General features: G+C 47.9%; 3 protein-coding genes across 4 annotated transcripts; all 3 read left to right on the forward strand.

Annotated features, from left to right (window-relative positions):
• Positions 1–891: 891 nt before the first annotated feature.
• On the forward strand, positions 892–7,718 carry col8a1a (collagen, type VIII, alpha 1a). Of its 2 annotated transcripts, none has more exons than XM_028992354.1 (3): positions 892–992; positions 5,464–5,671; positions 5,770–7,718. In XM_028992354.1, exons 2-3 carry the CDS (start codon positions 5,467–5,469, stop codon positions 7,716–7,718), a joined length of 2,154 nt encoding a protein of 717 aa, XP_028848187.1. In that variant the 5' UTR covers positions 892–992; positions 5,464–5,466. The 2 variants fall into 2 exon arrangements, with proteins under 2 accessions (XP_028848187.1, XP_028848186.1); XM_028992353.1 differs by lacking the exon at positions 892–992 and adding an exon at positions 1,834–1,954.
• Positions 7,719–8,803: 1,085 nt separating this feature from the next.
• On the forward strand, positions 8,804–10,647 carry jagn1a (jagunal homolog 1a). Its single transcript, XM_028992422.1, has 3 exons — positions 8,804–8,917; positions 9,373–9,481; positions 9,601–10,647. The coding sequence occupies exons 2-3, from the start codon at positions 9,390–9,392 to the stop codon at positions 10,061–10,063; spliced, it is 555 nt and encodes a 184-aa protein (XP_028848255.1). The 5' UTR covers positions 8,804–8,917; positions 9,373–9,389; the 3' UTR covers positions 10,064–10,647.
• A 490-nt stretch (positions 10,648–11,137) lies between these two features.
• Positions 11,138–20,228, forward strand: tfg (trafficking from ER to golgi regulator). Its single transcript, XM_028992389.1, is given in 9 exon segments — positions 11,138–11,212; positions 12,439–12,623; positions 12,776–12,859; positions 14,356–14,502; positions 15,670–15,816; positions 17,197–17,334; positions 19,084–19,170; positions 19,275–19,472; positions 19,475–20,228. Coding segments are annotated over 8 exon segments (1,356 nt in total). The 5' UTR covers positions 11,138–11,212; position 12,439; the 3' UTR covers positions 19,846–20,228.
• The last annotated feature ends 88 nt before the right edge of the window (positions 20,229–20,316 follow it).

The raw sequence follows: 20,316 nt of genomic DNA on the forward strand, positions 1-20,316 counted from the left end.
ATTCATAATACAGAGAAAAAGGCGGATCATGACCACTGTTTTTTCATTTTTAAAAAAAAAAAATAAATAAAATAAATAAATATATATATATATATATATATATATATATATATATATATATATATATATATATATATATATATATATATATATATATATATATATATATATATATATATATATAGTTATAGTTTTATCACTGTCCACAGCACCAAACATGCGACCAGCGTCCGGTCTCCTGCTTGAGACACAGGACACATTAGCTCTGTTTCTCCATTTACGGGAAACCTATAGAACTGGTTTCCATTCCGTATGGACCCTTATGTTCTCGGCATGTGGAAACTTCCGTCCGGTGTGGATGTATAATGTGTGCGCTGTGTGCGTTTGCAGAGAGCCCGCGTGTGTGCTGTGTGTAAGCGTTTGTTTTCAGGGGTGCCAATGATGTCACCCCATCGGCTCATGAGCGAAACAGGCTGAGAATGAGGCAAAGGATTATGGGGCATGGCGTGCGGAGTGACGGCGAAGTGCGATGGCCGGGCCGGCTTCCCCAAACACTCTCAGTCAACGCCCGCACACCTGCCTGCCGCGAACAGTCCGCCTACACAGAGCCTCGCACAGGCCCGTGGGTGACCTGCCGACTGAGCGCAGGGCAGTAAATGATCATAATCATAAAAATAATAATAATACAAACCATGCCTGAACCTGAAAAAAACATATTGGGAGTACAGGGTAGACATGTTTGCGAGACGTCCTGAATTGTCTCCTAGTCCATTTGTCGTCCAGGCCTTTAAAATTCCTCAACCCGCGGCACGGTGACCCCCGACTGCCACCAGCCGAGCCTAATCCGAATGGCCGGTCGCCATGGCAACGCTGAGAAAACGCGGAGAGAAGGTCCGAAAAGTCAGGGCTTCACCTGAGCCGAGGCGAGATTTACTGTATGGACGCCCCTCTTCTTCCTGCGTTCCAGATGCCGCGGACCCGCTGTGTGATGAGTAAACACGGCCGCAGTTAATTGAGTTTGCTGTTTGTGTGTGAGTGCGGTCTTGACTGAGTTAGTGTGTATACGTAAGGGCCTGTGTACATATGTGTGTATGTGTGTGTGGGAATGTGTAATGCAATAAGTCGAAGCCTAATTTTGGAAGAGTGCGGATAAATAAAAGTAAAAGCATAATATAAAAGCTTTAATTATTACAGGAGATATTTCATCAGATATTTTAGCATTCGTCTTATTATTGATAATAGTTTGAGGAAAGTTTACTCGCTTAAACAAGAGAAAACTGATTTTTCACAAATATTCGTGGGCCAAGAATTGAACCATTTGGAACCCCATCAGAAATGTGTTATTGTCAGAACTAAAGCTTGTAATATATGGTTAGTTGTGCATTGAAGACATGGTTTTATGGTTTTATATATGCTTTTGGTTTTATTTGTAATTCATTGTTGAGGTGGAGGTGTCAGTGTGGCTACACAGGTATTTTGGGAATACGGGTTCCCTGCACATTTGCCTGCAGCACCTGTAGGACTCCAGAAGCCATCACGCCCATCCACACACACTGCTTCAGCAGTCCAGTCATAAAACCCATTTAAAAGTCTCACCCCAGGTTAAGTTTAAAGTTCCGAACTATACACACATCTGCACAGATATTAGCACGCAGGGCTTTTTTTTCCGAATCCAGGATGAGCTCTGACCCCTGAGCCCCTCCCTGACCCATCATGGGGCTGGTGGCACTGTTGAAACCCTTGGTCACCCTCCCCCGGCCTTTCTTCCTCTCCCTGCCCACCCCAGTGCCGTGGCTCCTCCCTGTCGTAGATATAAATGGTGTGTGTGTTTGTGTGTGTGTGTGGAGCTACACTCGGTAGTACCCTTGGTCTGTCTGTCCACGTGCACGCATGTGTGTGCGAGGGTGTGTGTCTGAAGATCACCTCACTCCACGGCCTTACTGAGAAGCAGAAGGTAAGTCACAGAAGGAATGCACACTTATTCTCTCACCACATGTCTTTTATTCAGCTGCACGTGGCGCTGCATTGGGGTCTAGCAACTGGCTTGCGCGTATCTGGCTTTGCGACGTGTGTCACATCTTTCACCCTAGAACCGGTGTACTGGGACGAGCGCGCTGCCATGGCGCATCCTGCATTTAACGTCTCGTCCTGTGGCTCCGGACCCTCTTGGATTTGGAATAGAATCTTGTGTTGGTGTTAAAAGGCCTTGTGCAGGGGCTTCAATCAATCTGCGCAACTGACTGAGTGTGTGTGTGTGTGTGTGTGTGTGTGTGTGTGTGTGTTAGAGGTGAGGAATTAGCAGCTGGTCGTGAGCAGGCACGATCTGGGATCGGAGCTCGTAAGCCGGGATGGGGAGTCACAGAACTCCCATTGGCTGAGAGGGTCTGATTACTGCAGCGTTGGCAGAGTTTGGGAAAAATTAAAAGCAATCGCAACGGCGTCACTAGATAACGCATGAAAATAATGTCATCTTTCAATTTTGCCCCCCCCCACACACACATCAGTTTCCTGCCTAAAATCCCACTTCCAGGTTAAAAGCTCTGAGGAGCGATCGCCCGGCGTGTATTTTTAGGGATGAAAAGCCTACTGAGACACAGGGAGTTAACACACAGACTGAAACTTTCTCACTCGAATTAACACCCAGCTTCGAAAATGCTCAAACAGTAGCTGTTTGTGTGTGTGTGTGTGTGTGTGTGTGAGCCCGCCAGTCCAATGCAGCTTGCTTTTGGGGCGATTTTTACACGCCAGTGTAATGTAATGGGATGTGCGAATGCCCTCATTAGCCGGGCCAAACGCCCCTGCGAAAATGCAGCAGCTCCCGATTGGTGCAAGTTGTGTTTAGGGTTTAATGGGATGCACTTGCGGAGAGTTGAGGGCCTATGTCTATACGGTGGATGAAAACTTTACACTCGGAATTATGAATGTAAACAATACACAGTTTCGGCTCTTTTCCCCGTCATTGAACATCATTAGACATTCAACGTAATTGTTGAGACGATCGTCTGATGAAGCTGTTGCTGATGATGATGATGTGTGCAGAGCTGTCATGAACAGTCTGAATTGTCACCTAATTGTCACCTAAATGAACAACCATATGAAATATAATAACCTCTGTCATTGTCTTCATATCCACGGCGGTGAGTAGGTCATTTGACTGTGTTTGTCCAGCGCATTTCTGGAAAATGAGGATGTCCCATCCCTGTGCTTTCTAGGTAAGACAGGAAGTCACACGTCTGTGTGTCAGGGGCTCACCAGCCTGGGAACTTCAAACATGCCGTCTCAGGCCCGGGGCGTGGAGAAGCGACCCTCGCGGCCGCGGACGCACACTTTTTATTACAGTTATTGTCCGGAGGCCGGGAGAGGAGCGGGGCCGCGGGAGGAAGGGGTCGGGCGGCTGTAAACGTCATTTGGGACCAGCTGTGTGGACTGGGGCCGCGTTTCAGGGGGGCTTTTATAAGGCAGGGAGGGTCAGGGGTGAATTTTCTACCAACAGCCTGGACAGACATTGTATTTTATCGTGTGGGCTTTGTGGCGACACGCTGTTTTTTTCGTATTTTATCAGCTCGTCGCATCAAAATGATCACATGTGAAATATGTAAATGTAAAAAAAATATATAGTCCTAATAGAGCCTCAAATCACCGCATCGAGAAAATTCCTGCGTGAAATGTGTAGTTTAACTGTGTCTGACTGAATGGGAATTGAATCATTTATTTCCCTGATCACAGTGTGAATCCTACAGTCTTCATTTGAATGGGTTTATGGGTTGTTTTTTTCAAATCTGTAGTGAGTTCTTGTTGGACATCTTGTGAGTGCATGCAGAAAAATAGCATTAACTCATTAAAACGACAACAAAGGTGACATGCAAAATTTACTTACTTCACTAGTTTTCGGATTTGCAGTGTTTGTATGTTAATGTATGTTAAAAACCCTGATTACAGTGCAATAAAGTATAATGATTATGGTATTTGGTTTGGAGGGCTGCCTCTGTGGTTGGCATGGAGCTGGACTCTTTCAGGACTCTGGTCCGTCCAGCCTCAGCACAGCACCATCGCTTGAGTTTGAACTGAGTTTGTTCAGTGGGAGACTACTGAGGACGTCCTTTGTCCCCAGGCCATTCGGCTCTATAACTCCACACTGTGAAGGGGGATACTGACCACAAAACGTCCCTGCAGGACATTTCATTACTGGCTTTGTTCAGGAAGGGACTACTTAAAAGTGTCAAGCTAAAGAAATAATAATGATGTTGATATGTAGAGACGTGCTAGAAGGACCGGGGGTTGGTCTCTCCCAACTCAATAAACTAATGAACGATCTTCTATTGGAGAACAATATTGTATTGCCGCTCAGAGAGTCTCTTTCTATACACACATCATTTCATTGTTTCATGAAAATAAGGAAATTCTACCTTAAACTGTTTATTTACATTTACATTTACAGTATTTACCAGACGCCCTTATCCAGAGCGACTTACAGTCAGTAGTTACAGGGACAGTCCCCCCCTGGAGACACTCAGGGTTAAGTGTCTTGCTCAGGGACACGATGGTAGTAGTGGGATTTGAACCCGGGTCTTCTGGTTCATAGGCGAGTGTGTTACCCACTACCCACCAACATCAATGTTGGTCATATGTTTGTATATATGTTGCTTTTTCAATAATACACAATAGATTTGGTTAATATGCATTTGAACTTTTTTAAGTTAACTTGAAGTAACTTAAAGAAGGCCTGAAAGTTCATGTGCTTTTCATTGGTCAGATGGCCATGAGAAAGGCAGGACTTCCGTGTGGAAGAGAAGTGTAACATTCCTAAAAGCCCGTTACCATCTCTGCACAACATCTGCAACCCACATGCGGCCAGCAAGAAAACACAGACACACACACACACACACACACACACACACACACACACACACACACACATATTCATGTGCCATAACAAAGCTGTTGTTGTTGGTATGAATGGATGATGTTTAACGGGACCATTTTGTGCTATTAGTACTAGTAGTATAGTAGTGTAGTAGTATGGTAGTATACTGCAATCACACAGAGTCTTTCACAGAGATCTTTCACAGAGACATGCAAGATTCCTCTGAAAAGAAATAGAAGTGGCTGATGCTTCCTTTATGTACACCAAAGGCACCTTGTGTATGGTGGGTGTACTCATTAAATGTATATAACTGCAAATGCTAAATCCACACCTCTCAAATATTTCTTTTCACTCCCTCTATAGCTAAGTATGAATTTATGTTTTATCCTGATTCAGTTTTGCAAATTTTTATGGCAATCAATTTTTTACAAGAGTATCAATGTGATATCCGTGTAAATTTAATGGGTTAAACTAATTACCCTACCCAAATAAAATTGGACAAATGATAAAATATGATATAGTGAAAGTTAATATATTGATTGATTGATTGATTGATTGATTGATTGGTTGATTGGTTGATTGATTGATTTTCTTTCTAGGCCATGGGCATGGCACCTCTTCTGGTGGTTTTGCTCCAGGTGACCGTGCTTCCCTCAGTCTTTGGAGGGGCATATTATGGGCACAAGGCACACCCACAGCACCCACAGATTCCCCAGATGCCCCACATGCCATACCAGCACTACAGAAAAGATATTCCCCACTTTCCTCCACACAAAGGCAAGGACATGCCACGCCCAAAGGACAAAGGTAAGTTCAGAGCTCATAATGTACACAGCAGTCACACAGATACACAAACATTTACAGAGATGTACGTTGAGTGTAATTGACTTGTTGGTTTCTTACAGGTGTAACCTTACCCCAGGGAGAGTTGGGTATTCCACAGGGGCAGCCTGGCCCTGAGGGCCCACAAGGACCTGAAGGCCCAGCTGGCCCTCCAGGACCTGCAGGACCTCCTGGACCAACAGGCAATGGAATTCAAGGACCAGTGGGACAACCAGGTCCCCTTGGTCCTCCCGGATTGCCTGGAATTGGAAAACCTGGATTGCCAGGTCTGCCAGGAAAACCAGGTGAACCAGGACTGCCAGGAGAACCAGGTGAACAGGGCGCTGGTGGATCGCAGGGCTTGGAGGGACCAATTGGTCCTGCTGGCCCACCAGGACCTCCAGGACCACCGGGAATCGGCAAACCTGGTGGGCAAGGATTGTCAGGGCCTCCTGGTCCAAAAGGTGAGCCTGGGCATAAGGGCCTGCCAGGACTGCCAGGTTTACCTGGACCTAAGGGAGATAAAGGCATAGGCACACCCGGCCAGCCAGGATTGAAGGGACATCCAGGGCCACCAGGAAGACCAGGACAGGGTGGAATTCCAGGAGTTGGAAAACCAGGATTGCCAGGAATGCAAGGGCCACCGGGATTACCAGGAAAACCAGGGCTACCCGGGGATAAAGGTCCTGCTGGTCCGCCAGGTCAGGGAGGTCAGCCAGGGCAAACTGGGCCACAAGGAGTGGGAAAACCAGGAAAAGATGGATTGTCTGGACAACCAGGAGTACCAGGCATGAAAGGCCTTCAAGGGCCACCAGGATTACCAGGAAAACCAGGGCTGCCTGGATATGGCAAACCAGGGAACCCAGGCCCAAAGGGTGAAAAGGGACATGGTGGATTGTCAGGACCTGCAGGCCCGAAAGGTGAAAAAGGACATGGAGGTCTACCTGGTGTGATGGGTCCTCGAGGACCAAATGGCCCTCCTGGACCTCCTGGACCCATGGGCCCTGCAGGAGGTGTGGGTGCACCTGGTCCTAGAGGAGAAAGTGGTCAGGGAGGAGTAAAGGGAGAAGCTGGTCTTATGGGTGAACAAGGACCTCCAGGTCTTCCAGGACAACCAGGTATTCCAGGAGAAGATGGTGAGCCAGGACCAAGGGGGCCTCCTGGAACCCAGGGTCCACAAGGTGAAGGTGGGCACAAGGGCCTTCCTGGACCACCAGGTCCCCCAGGCCTTACTGGTCCAAAGGGAGATGATGGACGCCCAGGTCCAGAAGGTCCTCAAGGGCCAAATGGCATCCCTGGTATCACTGGGCCTGGTGGTCCAGTTGGTCCTCCAGGACCTCAAGGCCCTAAAGGTGACGGCGGGTCTCCTGGTCAACCTGGTCCTCCAGGTGAGGGCAGCCAAGGATTGCAAGGTCCTCTCGGGCCCCCAGGAACCCCTGGAACGGCTGGTCCACCTGGACAACCAGGTCAACCAGGACCCCCTGGACCTCCGGGCCCTCCTGGTCCTCAAGCAATCTCCCCAGAACTACAAAGCGTCCTGTCAGAAATGGGTCCGGCTCTGGATGGTGTAAAGGCTGGTGGGTACAAGAAGGGCAAATATGGTAGTGCTGGTGAAGTAATGGGTGCCAGTGGTCTGGAGATGCCTGCATTCACTGCCCAACTGACCACACCTTTCCCTCCAGTGGGTTCACCAGTGGTATTTGACAAGCTTCTGTACAATGGTCGCCAAGGTTATGACCCCCAAACTGGTGTGTTCACATGTGACCTTCCAGGCATTTACTACTTCAGCTACCATGTACACTGCAAAGGTGCAAACGTCTGGGTAGGTCTGTATCGGAACGGGGAGCCTGTCATGTACACATATGATGAGTACAAGAAGGGTTTCCTGGACCAGGCCTCTGGCAGCGCCGTCATACCTCTCCAGCCCGGGGACACCGTCCACATACAGCTGCCGTCAGACCAAGCAGCAGGGCTTTATGCTGGCGAATACGTCCACTCGTCCTTCTCCGGGTTCCTCCTCTACCCCATGTAGAGAGTGTCAAGTGTCACCACCAGACTGTTCAAAACATGGCAAAGAGGAGAGGAGTCATGGGACCAGTAAAGGACTCACGCTGGAAGGCCAGGCCAGAAGGCTAAATGTGTTGGTGTGAGTGTGTGTTCATGTGTGTGTGTGTGTGTGTGTGTGTGTATAAGAGAGAAAGAGATATATATATATAATATTTTTTCTGTATGCATTGTGAATGTTGGGTAGATATATACAGAGATCCACCTCATTAATACGAGGAACTTGTGTTAGTAATTGCACCATCATCAACATCATTTGCTGTAGTACTACTGTAGGTACTTATAGCCCAGATGTCCCACCAGCCCAAATTGAACATATGGAATGTTGGAACCATGAAACATTTTACTATTTACTTTTGGCCCTTTTTGGCAGCTGCCTAGTAAAATTATTGGGATGGATGTCTTTTAAACACGAAAGTCTACATTTAAAAAAATTCGAGTTCAAAAACATTCAAACGAGTATAATAAATATTAGTAATATGTGACCACGTGCAACCTTAGGGAATTCGTTCATTGAAAAACTTCTGTTGTGCAATGTGGATTATTTAACATTCAGCGTGATTATTTTGTATTGCTGTTATTTTTATTGTTGAATATCTTTGCCACACCTTTTGAATGTTCTATTTTTTGTTGTTGGAGTGAGTGTTAATATATGTGTTTTGTTCACAGCACCGGCTGTAGTGCATTCAGTCGAGCGAATCTTTTCACAAATTACAAAGAAGGGCAAAACATTGATTCAAGGGCACACGGCAAGCCTTTATTTTTAATAATTTTATTTTTTAACATACCCAAATGCACACTGACATATTGCAAAACGAAAAGTTTTCATTGTTTTAATGTTACGTTTTTTTTAAATAAAGTTGATTTGACCAATAAGCGTTTGATAATTGCTTTAAACAGCAACAGGGACGGGACTACATGCACTTAGATCATATGGAGACCGACGTGTCTCAGTGATCACTGACATTATATTACCACAGTCGTGCCACCCGCGTCTGCGCCAGATCGAAGGAGCGCAGCTGCTTTCGGGCGGCCTCGCTGCGCATGCGCAGAGGGTGATGCGCCGTCGTCGCCAGAAAGCTTTGTGTGGCGGGGCCGTGCGTTTCGAACCATAATCCGGCGGAGTTGCCTGCGTGACATCTGCCTCTCCCCGGCCGAACCTCGTCTGTAAGTAATCTGCCGGCGACCTACTTCATTTTCGTGCGTTTGACCGTAAGATCTGACGGGCCGGGCCGCAGGTGAGGATGCGGCGCTCTGCAGCATCCTGCCGGACGCACACGCAGGGGAAGCCCCGCGGTTCAAAAAATCGAATCAGTATTACAGAGAGCTTGCAAATGACACCCTTTGTACGCCCATTTCCTTCTAATAACATCACCGACGTGTGACTTTATTGTGGAACGTAAATTAGAAAGAACCGGATATTATAATGTAACGTTGGTTCTATTAATTATTAATCGTTGGGTGATATTAACACAATTAATAATGACTTAAACGGTATAGAAATTGGTTTTGTATTAAATGTCCCTAATTAATAACTGATTGCGGGTCCTGTCTGTGGGACAAAATGACTTTGGTGAGGATTCTGGGTAATGTGGTTCTGTGTTTCTTTTTTTCTCTTGTAGAAAACCAAGTGGTTGTCATGACATCTCGCGTGGGTGCAAAAGCCTCAGGAACTAATGGCGGGATTAACTTTAAGCCAAAAGAGAGGGGGACGTCTCATTTTGAGATGAGGTAAATGCTCTCTCCGTTTGTCAGTTCTACTGTCTCACGTCTCGTATGCTGGACAGACAGACAGATAGATGACATGCGCCTTTTGTGAACTGAATCGTGTGTTTATTTCTACGTTCCAGTTCGTCCTTTAAATCTGACATCAGGAAACTGACTGTGGTGCATCTGATCATATGGCTGCTGGTAGCAGCTCAGGTCACGGTGACGCACCTCAGCTTGGTGTCACATGACCTGGTGGCCACACCCTACCAGTGGCAGTACCCATACCTCTTAAGCATCGTCCCCTCATTGCTGGGTGCCCTGGCCTTGCCGAAGAACAACATCAGCTACCTGGTGATCTCCATGATTAGCGCGGGGCTGTTCTCTGTGGCGCCGCTGATTTTTGGAGCCATGGAGATGTTTCCAGTGGCCCAGCAGCTATATCGGCACGGGAAGGCCTACCGCTTCATCTTCGGCTTCTCCGCAGTGTCAGTGATGTACCTGCTGATGCTGGTCGCCATTCAGGTGCACGCCTGGCACATCTACTACAGCAAAAAGCTGCTGGACGCCTGGTTCACCTCCACGCAGGAGAAGAAGAGGAAGTAGGAGAGAGAACGGAGCATGTCCGTGAAGTTCATGAATGATGCAATGCAACAAAGAGCTTTCACACACATACTGTTTTTTTTTTTCTTTGCATTTACTTTATGCTTGTTTTGCAGAAGAAGGAAACTTCTCAGTCTTTGCACAAGGACAACCGGAATGAAACTGTTGATACTGTGAAGAACTAACTTTACAGCCGCGCGGATGTCTGCTTCATACAAAGCTCATTTTGTAGCATTCGCAACAACAAATTTAAAAGTGATATTTTACTGCATGCTGGCAGATTTTAACCTTTTTTTATTTCTTCCCGTGAATATCTGTCTGTGCTTCGAAGATGAAATCAACTCAGATGGGCCCATTTTTACCTTCGGACAGTGTGAGAGGCATTTCTGCTTGATCTTTTAAACATTCCACCACACCTCATTCAACCCAAGAACTGGGCGAGAACGGGCACAGAGGTTCCATCGGGTATAGGGAAGACATGAAAAAATGTGCAGGACAAGTTCCCTCCAGGACCAGGGTCGTGGCCCCTGGACTACACTCTACCTTGCTATCAAACCTATGCATCACAATAAAAAACGTTCTATTAAGATGCGAGTTGTTCATTATAGTGTGATTTTATCATTTCAGTATTTATCCAGATGGTTAAGTCTCTTGACACAATGGTGAATAGTAAATGGTGTTTGAATCTCTAACTGCACCAAAATACAATCGGCTCTAACACAGCAGATATTAGGTTTGGATTGTATTTTAGTGTAGTTATATATATATATATATATATATATATATATTGCCTACGTTTCTGAATTTCTGGTTTTCTGCAGGTTCAGACAAATGTCTTCTGTTTGTTGGAATATCATATTAACACTGTTGAAGCGATATGATGTAATTTACATTTATATAAGATAAAATGTTATTTTTTTGCCATCGCAATTGCCCTAAAACGTCATGGGACCGTCTTATGATAAGATGGGCGCAGCGCAGGATAAGGGACCGCTGTTGTCCGCTGCGCATGCGCGCCTCCGAACGCCACGTACCGACCGACGTCAGCGTGCTCGGCGGCTTCCGGGTGCGCATGCGCAGCAGCTCTCCATTCAGTCGGCTGCGCGGCGACACCCGAAGCCACTGCGGGACAGAAGTCGGCCAAAGTGACAGGTAGGGGACGCGAAGCGGCCTTTTACCAGCTCGCACTCGACAACCTTTGCCGAAAGTGACGCGCGGCGGCCGCCTTCGAGAAAAAAAACAAAAAAAAAACAACGGGGCAGGCGACAAGTGGCCGGCGGCCGTTAACCTATTTATCCCGTCCGCGCATTGAGCACGCCGGGCGGCGTCCGGTGTCGTAGGCCGGGCCGAGAGTCCGACCGACGCCTTGTGACGCCGGTGGGAGCGCTAAGTTCGGGGCGTTTATTTTGCAGGAAGTCGCGCCGCGACCGGGGTTGCCAGGTTTGCGCAGTTGAAAACGCGACTTTGAAAGCGTTGGGGCGAGAGATTGAAAGTCGTGGGTTTGTGTAATGTTCTAAAAACAACCTCTTGCCTGTCAGCATAATTTTAGACGGCCTGTTTACAAATTCTAGTAAACGTGCAGATATTGACGGTATATTTGATAAAAAAATGTCCACAATTGAGGGATTTGGCAACAGAGTCGCGGATCACTATCTGGCAAGCGGCGGCGGGGCCTGCGGATCGGCGGGCTCTGCGCTGGCCTTGTCGCCGCGGAGACCCTCCTGCCCGGAGGTTCGTCCCTTTCTCCGATGCTGGAGCGTCGCGGGGTCGGCCGCGAACCAGGGACTCGGGACTCTCCCCTTGTTTTCGACTGTTGGACTGAAGATCGCACTTCGCGTGTTTTTCTCCACTGTCACACACACACACACACCAAAAAAAATAATTCTAGATCTTATAAATCCGTTTAAATAATAACCAGGCATGATCGTGGAGGATCTGGAGAGTTAGAATGTGGGGTTTTCACCCGAAACAACCCTTAATGGTCTAATGAGACCATGGCTCGTTGTGGCAACGCATCAAGATTGTGTAGATATTCATATTTTATGAAGTAGTCTTGTTTTTTTTTTTTTTTTTTTTTTTAAATAACCTGTGCATCGGCTAGATTTAAAGATTGGGAAACACACTGCCAGCTCACCCGGTGAGCTTTAGACTCTGACCCCCCTTCCGATGGGATCCTGCAGCCACCGAAGGCGAGCGAGCCTGTAATATGACTACGGTCAGACGATACGCTCTCTGAGCGCAACGCGATCCCGTTTTCACACGGGCATTCGATACGGCCTGATAGAAGTCCCTTTATGATACACAGAGGCGCGTGAATTCGTGATTATTCAGGAATATTCCTGCTTTTATGTACGGATGTCACCTTTTCGTCCCCTCAGCATGAATGGGCAGCTGGACCTGAGTGGGAAGCTGATCATCAAGGCTCAGCTCGGTGACGACATCCGCCGGATCCCCATCCACAATGAGGACATCACGTACGACGAGCTGCTGCTGATGATGCAGCGCGTCTTCCGCGGCCAGCTCCAGAGCAGCGACGAGGTCACCATCAAGTACAAGGACGAAGGTGCCGGCCCCGGGCCCCTTTCCACCACGCCGGGCCCTTTAAGAGCGGATTTGCTTTCAGATTAGTGCTTTAGTGGGTCAGAAAAGCCGCGACCCGTTTTTTTTTTTTTTTTTTTTTTTTCCTTTCATGTTTCTCTTTTCTTTTTTTTGTAGATGATGACCTGATCACCATATTCGACAGCTCCGACCTCTCCTTCGCCATCCAGTGCAGCAGAATCCTCAAACTCACCTTGTTTGGTAAGACTCTTAATCAGGCCCACTGGCGCAATGGATAACGTGCCTGACTACGGATCAGGAGATTCTCCGTTCGACTCCTGGCTGGCGCGTCCATTTGTGTTCTTTTTTTTTTTAAGGGGCAGTGGTGGCCCCATAATCAGAAGGTCGCCGGTTCGAATCCCGATCCGCCAAGGTGCCACTGAGCAAAGCACCGTCCCCACACACTGCTCCCTGGGCACCTGTCATGGCTGCCCACTGCTCAGCAAGGAGGATAGTTAAATGCAGAGGACAAATTTCACTGTGTGCACCGTGTGACAAGCACTTCACTTTCTTTTACTTTAATCATCCGTTTGGAAGTTACTGCAAAAATCAGCACGCCTAACCTCTGGTTGGACAGTTTTTGCCTCTGGCTGAACAGACGGCACCTTGTCCCGCGGTGGGACGCATGAATAGGGGACAGTCGGGCTCAGGAACGAGTCTAGTACAGAGAGTTTTCTGTCCCCGAAAAACCTGACGAGCTGCAGTGACGTGAAGTCCGTCGCGGACCCGACGCGTCCACCTCGTCTTCTACGGGACGTGCGCCTGACGAGAGTCTCTCAGAGCGTCCAGCGAAGCCCCGCCAGCCTCCGTGGACACCGTGGTCAAAAATCTGAATTTCCCCCCTCGTAACTCATTAACCAATAGAAACAGTGTCCAAGTGGGTTAACCACGGCTACTTTTTGAGCCTTTTTTTTTTTATTTGCTTCAATCCACGAGAGCAGTGGACACCACAGCGGAGAGAAGATCGTTAGTGAAAGTCCGTGTGATTTCCTAGACGTTAATTTGAGATCTTGGTTCCGAAGGAAGTCATTCATTGCTGTGTATTGGTGGCACCGATGCGGTGGCGTGGAGCTTCCGGCGCACTCGTAGATCATCGCCCATGGTGAAGGTGGAGACGAGGAGTATCTCGTCCCCGTCAGCAGGTGGCGACGTCCCCCCGTGAGAAGTGTGCTGCGCTTTAGACGTCGCCGGGGTCAGGCGGTCAGGGCTCCGCCCCCAGCACGTGCCTCTGTTTGGTTACGACGTGTGTGGAATTAGTATGATTCTTGGTTTGTGCGTCGTATTTTCGGGTGTGTGTGTGTGTGTGCACGCGCGGCTGCAGATGGATTCCGCAGGAGAATGAAGGAGACGGGGCGTGGCGGAACGGTGAAGTTCTGTCACCCGCGGCGATGGCACGTCTGTGCGTCTGTATTGTCCTCACGTGTGTCTGTCGGTCCCAGACATGTGTGGGGAATCCGCCAGAAAAATCGAATTCTGAGTGTGTGTGAGTGTGTGTGTGTGTGTGTATGAGAGAGATGATTCCTCCGGGTTTTCAGTAGAAGAGGATGTTGGAATTTTTTTCCATGAATTATGTTCTTTACTCTGCGTTTGCTGATCTGTCATATTAACAGGCAGTGGAATGAAGGCCTGACTGATACTGTGTGTGTGTGTGTGTGTGTGTGTGTGTGTGTGTGTGTGAAATTTCTCTCTCCCGTCAGTCAATGGTCATCCGCGGCCGCTGGACTCCTGCCAGGTGAAGTACTTGAGGAAGGAGCTGATTGGTCTGAGGAACAAAGTCAACAGCCTGTTGGACAGTCTGGAACCGCCCACCGAGCCGGCTGCCGAGGCTCCTGCGCCTGACAATGGTGAGTACGCACACATGTGCTATAACTGATCCTGGATCAGTAATCAGTGTATACATTTACATTTACATGCTCCTGCACCTGGCAATGGTGTGTACGCACACAGGTGCTACAACTGATCCTGGATCAGTAATCAGTGTATACATTTACATTTACATGCTCCTGCACCTGGCAATGGTGTGTACGCACGCAGGTGCTACAACTGATCCTGGATCAGTAATCAGTGTATACATTACATTTACATGCTCCTGCACCTGGCAATGGTGTGTACGCACGCAGGTGCTACAACTGATCCTGGATCAGTAATCAGTGTATACATTTACATTTACATGCTCCTGCACCTGGCAATGGTGTGTACGCACGCAGGTGCTATAACTGATCCTGGATCAGTAATCAGTGTATACATTTACATTTACATGCTCCTGCACCTGACAATGGTGCGTGAAAACACAGGTGCTACAACTGATCCTGGATCAGTAAGTGTTACATTTACAGCATTTACCAGACGCCCTTATCCAGGGCGACTTACAATCAGTAGTTACAGGGACAGTCCCCCCCTAGAGACACTCAGGGTTAAGTGTCCTGCTCAGGGACACGATGGTAGTAAGTGGGATTTGAACCTGGGTCTTCTGGTCCATAGGCGAGTGTGTTACCCGCTAGGCTACTACCACCCTATACGTGGTAGAGGTGTGGACCTTCACTGGTATCACGATTCAATCAGACTACGATGATCAATGGCTCGATTATTGATGCATCATGATGAATCCCGTCATTTTTCCTACATGACTTGATGCGTTTTAAATACGGCAGCGAGAAGAGAGTTAAGTCCTCGTTCACACGAACATCTGAACCAAGCGCTCGTGCAGTCAGGTGACTGTCACATAAACGCCACATGCAACGTTTTCTCGTCAATTCCCGCCGAACATTAACCGGCGGAAAACGAAAGGCTGTCACTTGTCTGTCAAATCAATCAAAAAAATATAAAAGGCGCCTGGCGTTCACTCCTCCTCAGAACGGCGCCGTACTCAGATCAGGCCGTCACTATCGGCACTACTTTTTACCTAGAACGTCACCAAGCAACGTCTTTATGATATAATCCATCATGTCCACGTCGAATATGAGATACACACCTCTAATAATAGTGTGTGTGTGTGTGTGTGTGTGTGTCAGATTGTGTGGAGGGTAAGGTCTCCGTTGAGCCGGTGAAGGCCCCGGTCAGTGCGGCCAGCATGTCCGCGTTCGACCCTCTGAAGAACCAGGAGGAGGTCAGCAAGAACGTCATCTCCGCGTTCGGCCTGTCTGAGGACCAGAGTGCAGGTACGCCGCGGTTACGCCGCCGCCCTGTATTTTAAAATACGCAAATGTCACCATGTCCGCGTGCTTTCAGAGGGCCGAGGCGTGGCACAGATTCGTTATATGTGAGTGGGCGGGGCTCTCCGTGATGCAGTTTCACTTCAGTTCCAGTTTTACTGGTCATGTATAAGTTAACACAAGTTAACCCTAACCCTTTACGGTGAGATGTGAAGTATGACGAGAAAACAAGTCACTCAGCCTAATTTCCTATAAACAAACTTTAAGAAGAAAAATAAAGTTAAGAAGAAAATATATTAGCAATATAAAATCTGCAGGTTTTACATGAAAGGCAGTTATAAGCAATATACATTTACTGGAGAGAAGTGAGTTGACTGAAATGCAAGGAAATATACTTGCATTTAACTGCGTACGTACACACGGTACCGGCCAAAAGTCTGGACACACCTTCTAATTCAACGTGTTTTCTTTATTTTCATGACTATTTACGTTGGTAGATTCTCACTGAAGGCATCAAAACTATGAATGAACACATGTGGACTTCTGTACTTAACAAAAAAGGTGAAATAAGTGAAAACATGTTTTATATTCTAGTTTCTTTGCTCCGATTCCTGCTTTGCACACTCTTGGCATTCTCTCGATGAGCTTCAAGAGGTCGTCACCTAAAATGCTTCTCCAACCGTCTTGAAGGAGTTCCCAGAGGTGTTTAGCACTTGTTGGTCCAGCTCACCCCAAACCATCTGGATTGGGTTCAGGTCCGGTGACTGTGGAGGTCAGGTCTCCACTTTTTGTTAAGTACATAACTCTACATGTGTTCATTCATAGTTTTGATGCCTTCAGTGAGAATCTACCAACGTAAATGGTCATGGAGATAAAGAAAACACGTTGAAAGAGAAGGTGTCCAAACTTTTGGCCTGTACTGTACGTACATGCTGCATTGTTTTCGGCGGTCCAAAGTGAATGGAACGGACATTGATACGGATGTAATACCTGCGTAATTTTATAGGGGCAGTGTTGCGAGGTCTGCACCCAGCAGGTGACTATTGTAAAATACAGGGATTTATTCATTCATTTATTTGGACTGCGGTCCCGACACTGACACCTGGTGGTAAGGAGTACACACTACAGATTACAACGCACCGCATGCATGCAAGTAGATCAGCACAGACGTTAACAACGCGTGTACGGATTCGCATACGTAGCTCACGGCAAGTATATTTCTGGCCTAAATGGGGGGTTGGGGGGGTGGTTTAGGACAGGCAGATTGAGCAGCAGTATTTAATATCGGTATTTAATATTGTGCAGATCAAATTTTTCGGAATGTGTGACACACACACACACACACTTACCTTCCCTCCACTCTCTCTCTCTCTCTCTCTCTCCCAGCTCCTGCAGCAGCCCCAGCTGAAGAACGCTCTGGGACGCCCGACAGCATCAACTCCTCCACCTCTGCTCCCGCTCCTCCCGCCGTAGCTCCCCCGGCCCCGGGACACTACGCCCAGCAGCCACCTACTACCATGGACGGTCAGTGAAGTGAAAGTGAAGTGATTGTCATTGCGAGACACTGCAGCGCACGGTGACACGTGTCCTCTGCATTTAACCGTCACCCTTGGTGAGCAGTGGGCACCATGACAGGCGCCCGGGGAGCAGTGTGTGGGGGCGGTACCTTCATCAAGGGGACCTCAGTGGCACCTTGAACCGGCATCCTTCTGATTACGGGGCCGCTTAACCGCTAGGCCACCACCGCCCCGACAGTGTACACAGTGGTGTAGATCGGGACTGGGAACGTTCTGGAGAGGACAGACCAGGAAATGACCTTCACCCTCCGCCTGAACTGGTTTTGATCTCGTGGTAATGAGCACCAGGCTGGTGCAGATGAGCTGAGCCGAGCCGCGTGTGTGTGTTTGATGGCCCGCTGAACAGTGACGTTGCGGTTGGAGTCGAAACCGGCACCGTGGCGGGGTAATCACCGCTCTGGACCCCCCGAGAGTTCCGACATGTCCTCCTCCTCCCGCTGCAGCTCTGGGTTGTATGTTTAGATCAGTTTTTTTGGGCGAGCTGTGCAGGAACACCGCACCACGTTTCAGTTCTCTGAAGGTACGAGTGATTCCAGAGAGTTTTATGTTTATTCGATTTTATTCTTATAAATCCGACTCCCCGTCTGACTGATTGAAACAGAATTCTGTACTCCAGTACTGCTCGCCTGGTCCCTCCATCTCTGAAGGTAAAAGGAAGACGCTCATCTAGACTCTTCTCCGTCTTGGCCCCTCGGTGGTGGAATGAACTTCCAGCTCAGTCACTGAGCACCTTCACACGGCAGCTCAAGACCTTCCTCTTTAGAGAATATTTAGATGAACTTGTAACCTTCTTCTTGTCTGACGTCTGTATAGAAACTAGAACAGAGTGAATAAAAAGATTGTATTCATAGTTGGGGGTCCTAGTGAACCAGAACTGACCACTTCATCCATGGTGACATGGAAGCACGTTGTAAGTCGCTCTGGATACGGCCGTCTGCCAAACGCCTTAAATGGAAATTCTTACAGAGAAAAACACCAACCTTGATGGGACCACAGGCCTCATGATATCCAAACTCATCGCAGCATGAATAGTTCTAAACTCAATGTGATTGATACGCATCGTCCATCACTGCAACACACTCCTGTTTTTCCAGTGTGTGTGTGTGTGTGTGTCATGAGAGACGTACACTCTGTCAGTTTCTCTTTAATGTCTAAACGCAGTGAAATGATCTTATACCATAAATTCTGGACTATATGTCACACCTACTAATGTTTTAAAAGAAAAAAAAAGAAACTGTGCATACATAGGCCACACTGGTCTACAATGAGATATTAACAGAGCGCTTTTAATTCAATAAATGTAATTACCACAACTGCATACATACCATAAGTGTTTTTTTTTTTGTTTTGTTTTGGGGTTTTTTTTCTCAGAACAATCGTACTGAAGTAGTCTTCTACCTAAAGATATGCAATTACTACGTCACACGCTTTCTCGGCCAAAATACAGGAGCATTATAAGATTATATGCCGTCAGACCCAAACCCATGATTGGAGTTTGAACTAGTCGTGGTGGTCATATCAAAGTAGTCGGGTTTGGGCTGTGGTGGGGCGATGGTGAACTGCGACCTTCTGCTTTGTTGTTGTTATGAAGCCGGTAATTGATACCCGGCGGCAGGGTTCTCATTGTTCTCGTCGTGGAACCGGAGCAACATGGGCATTAATGTTGCATGTCTCTTTTTTTTTTTTTTTTTTCCAGGTCAGATGTACCAGCAGTACCAGGCGCCAGGAGGTTACCCACCGCAGCAGCCGGCACCACAGCAGCAGTACAGCATGCAGTACCCAAGTACGCCATTACAAATATAACATATCCAATAAATAAATACTCGTACACACAAATATAAATTTTTTTTTAACCTGTTATATATTTATTTATTTATTTCCTTACAGCAGGATACACCCCCCAGCAGCCTGGTGCTCCTCAGGCTCCGCCCCCTGCCCAGCAGTACCAGAGTTTCTCTGCCCCCTCTCAGGCTGCCGCCCAAGGCTCCGCCCCCGGTTTCACTGGCCAGTCACAGCCCCCTCCTCCGCAGGGCGCGGGACAGTACCCTCCGGGAGCCTTCCCTCCCCAAAACTACACTTCCCAGGCCTCCAGCAGCCAGCCAATTACAGCCTGCCGCCCACCTCCCAGCCTGCACCGGCCTACCAGCCCCGCCCGGGCTTCTCCCCGTCCCCGGGTGCCGCGGCGACCCCTCCTCCCGGGGGTTCTAACCCCTACGCCCGAAACCGCCCCCCTTACGGTCAGGGCTACACCCAGCCGGTCCAGGATACCGTAAAAGCCCTCTCTCGGCCTTCATGGTTAAACCGGTTAACCTTTAAGAAGCCCCGCCCATTAATTCCTCATCTTCCCTTACATAGACCCCCGCTGTATGTCAGCTCACATGAGAGACAGAGAGAGAGAGAGAGAGAGAGAGAGAGAGAGAGAGAGAGTGTATATGTGCAGACTTGCATACTTGAGTGACCAAACAGTATATGTTTTGAAGGGTGTGTGTGTGTGTGTGTGTTTGGATTCTGAAAGTTGGTGAGCTGGGTGCGAGGAGTCCAAGTCACTTTCGTTTTCAAGTTTTCGTTTTGTCGTTGCATTTTTGCGTGTGCGAGATGATTTGATCACTTTGTGTCGCCGTGTTATAAAGAGTCGCCCGTCGATTTTCTGTTAGAAACACTAGAAGAACGATCACTGACGTATTTTTTTTTTTTTAAACGAGCCCCTTCTCGCTCTTCTCGTTCCTTCACTCCTGGTATTAACCAACCCCAGCTGGCTCCACAGTCACAGTAGGTCTTTGTTTCAACTGTAACTTCTTTTTTTTTCCTGAAGGTGAATAAAGATTTTGAGTCTGAACGTCACGTTGTCTTTTTTTTTTTTTTTTTTGTGTGTGTGTGTGTGTGTGTGTGTGTTTTGATGAACCGTGTGAGGGGAAGAGTCCAGGGAAAG

This window comes from Denticeps clupeoides, chromosome 9 (genome assembly GCF_900700375.1).
Source record: "Denticeps clupeoides chromosome 9, fDenClu1.1, whole genome shotgun sequence".
Lineage (NCBI taxonomy): Eukaryota > Metazoa > Chordata > Actinopteri > Clupeiformes > Denticipitidae > Denticeps > Denticeps clupeoides.

Coding starts and splice junctions, on each gene's coding strand:
- col8a1a (XM_028992354.1), top strand. CDS start 5,467: ATGGGCATGGCACCTCTTCTGGTGGTTTTGCTCCAGGTGACCGTGCTT. Junction 5,672..5,769: donor GCCACGCCCAAAGGACAAAG/GTAAGTTCAGAG, acceptor GGTTTCTTACAG/GTGTAACCTTACCCCAGGGA.
- jagn1a (XM_028992422.1), top strand. CDS start 9,390: ATGACATCTCGCGTGGGTGCAAAAGCCTCAGGAACTAATGGCGGGATT. Junction 9,482..9,600: donor ACGTCTCATTTTGAGATGAG/GTAAATGCTCTC, acceptor TCTACGTTCCAG/TTCGTCCTTTAAATCTGACA.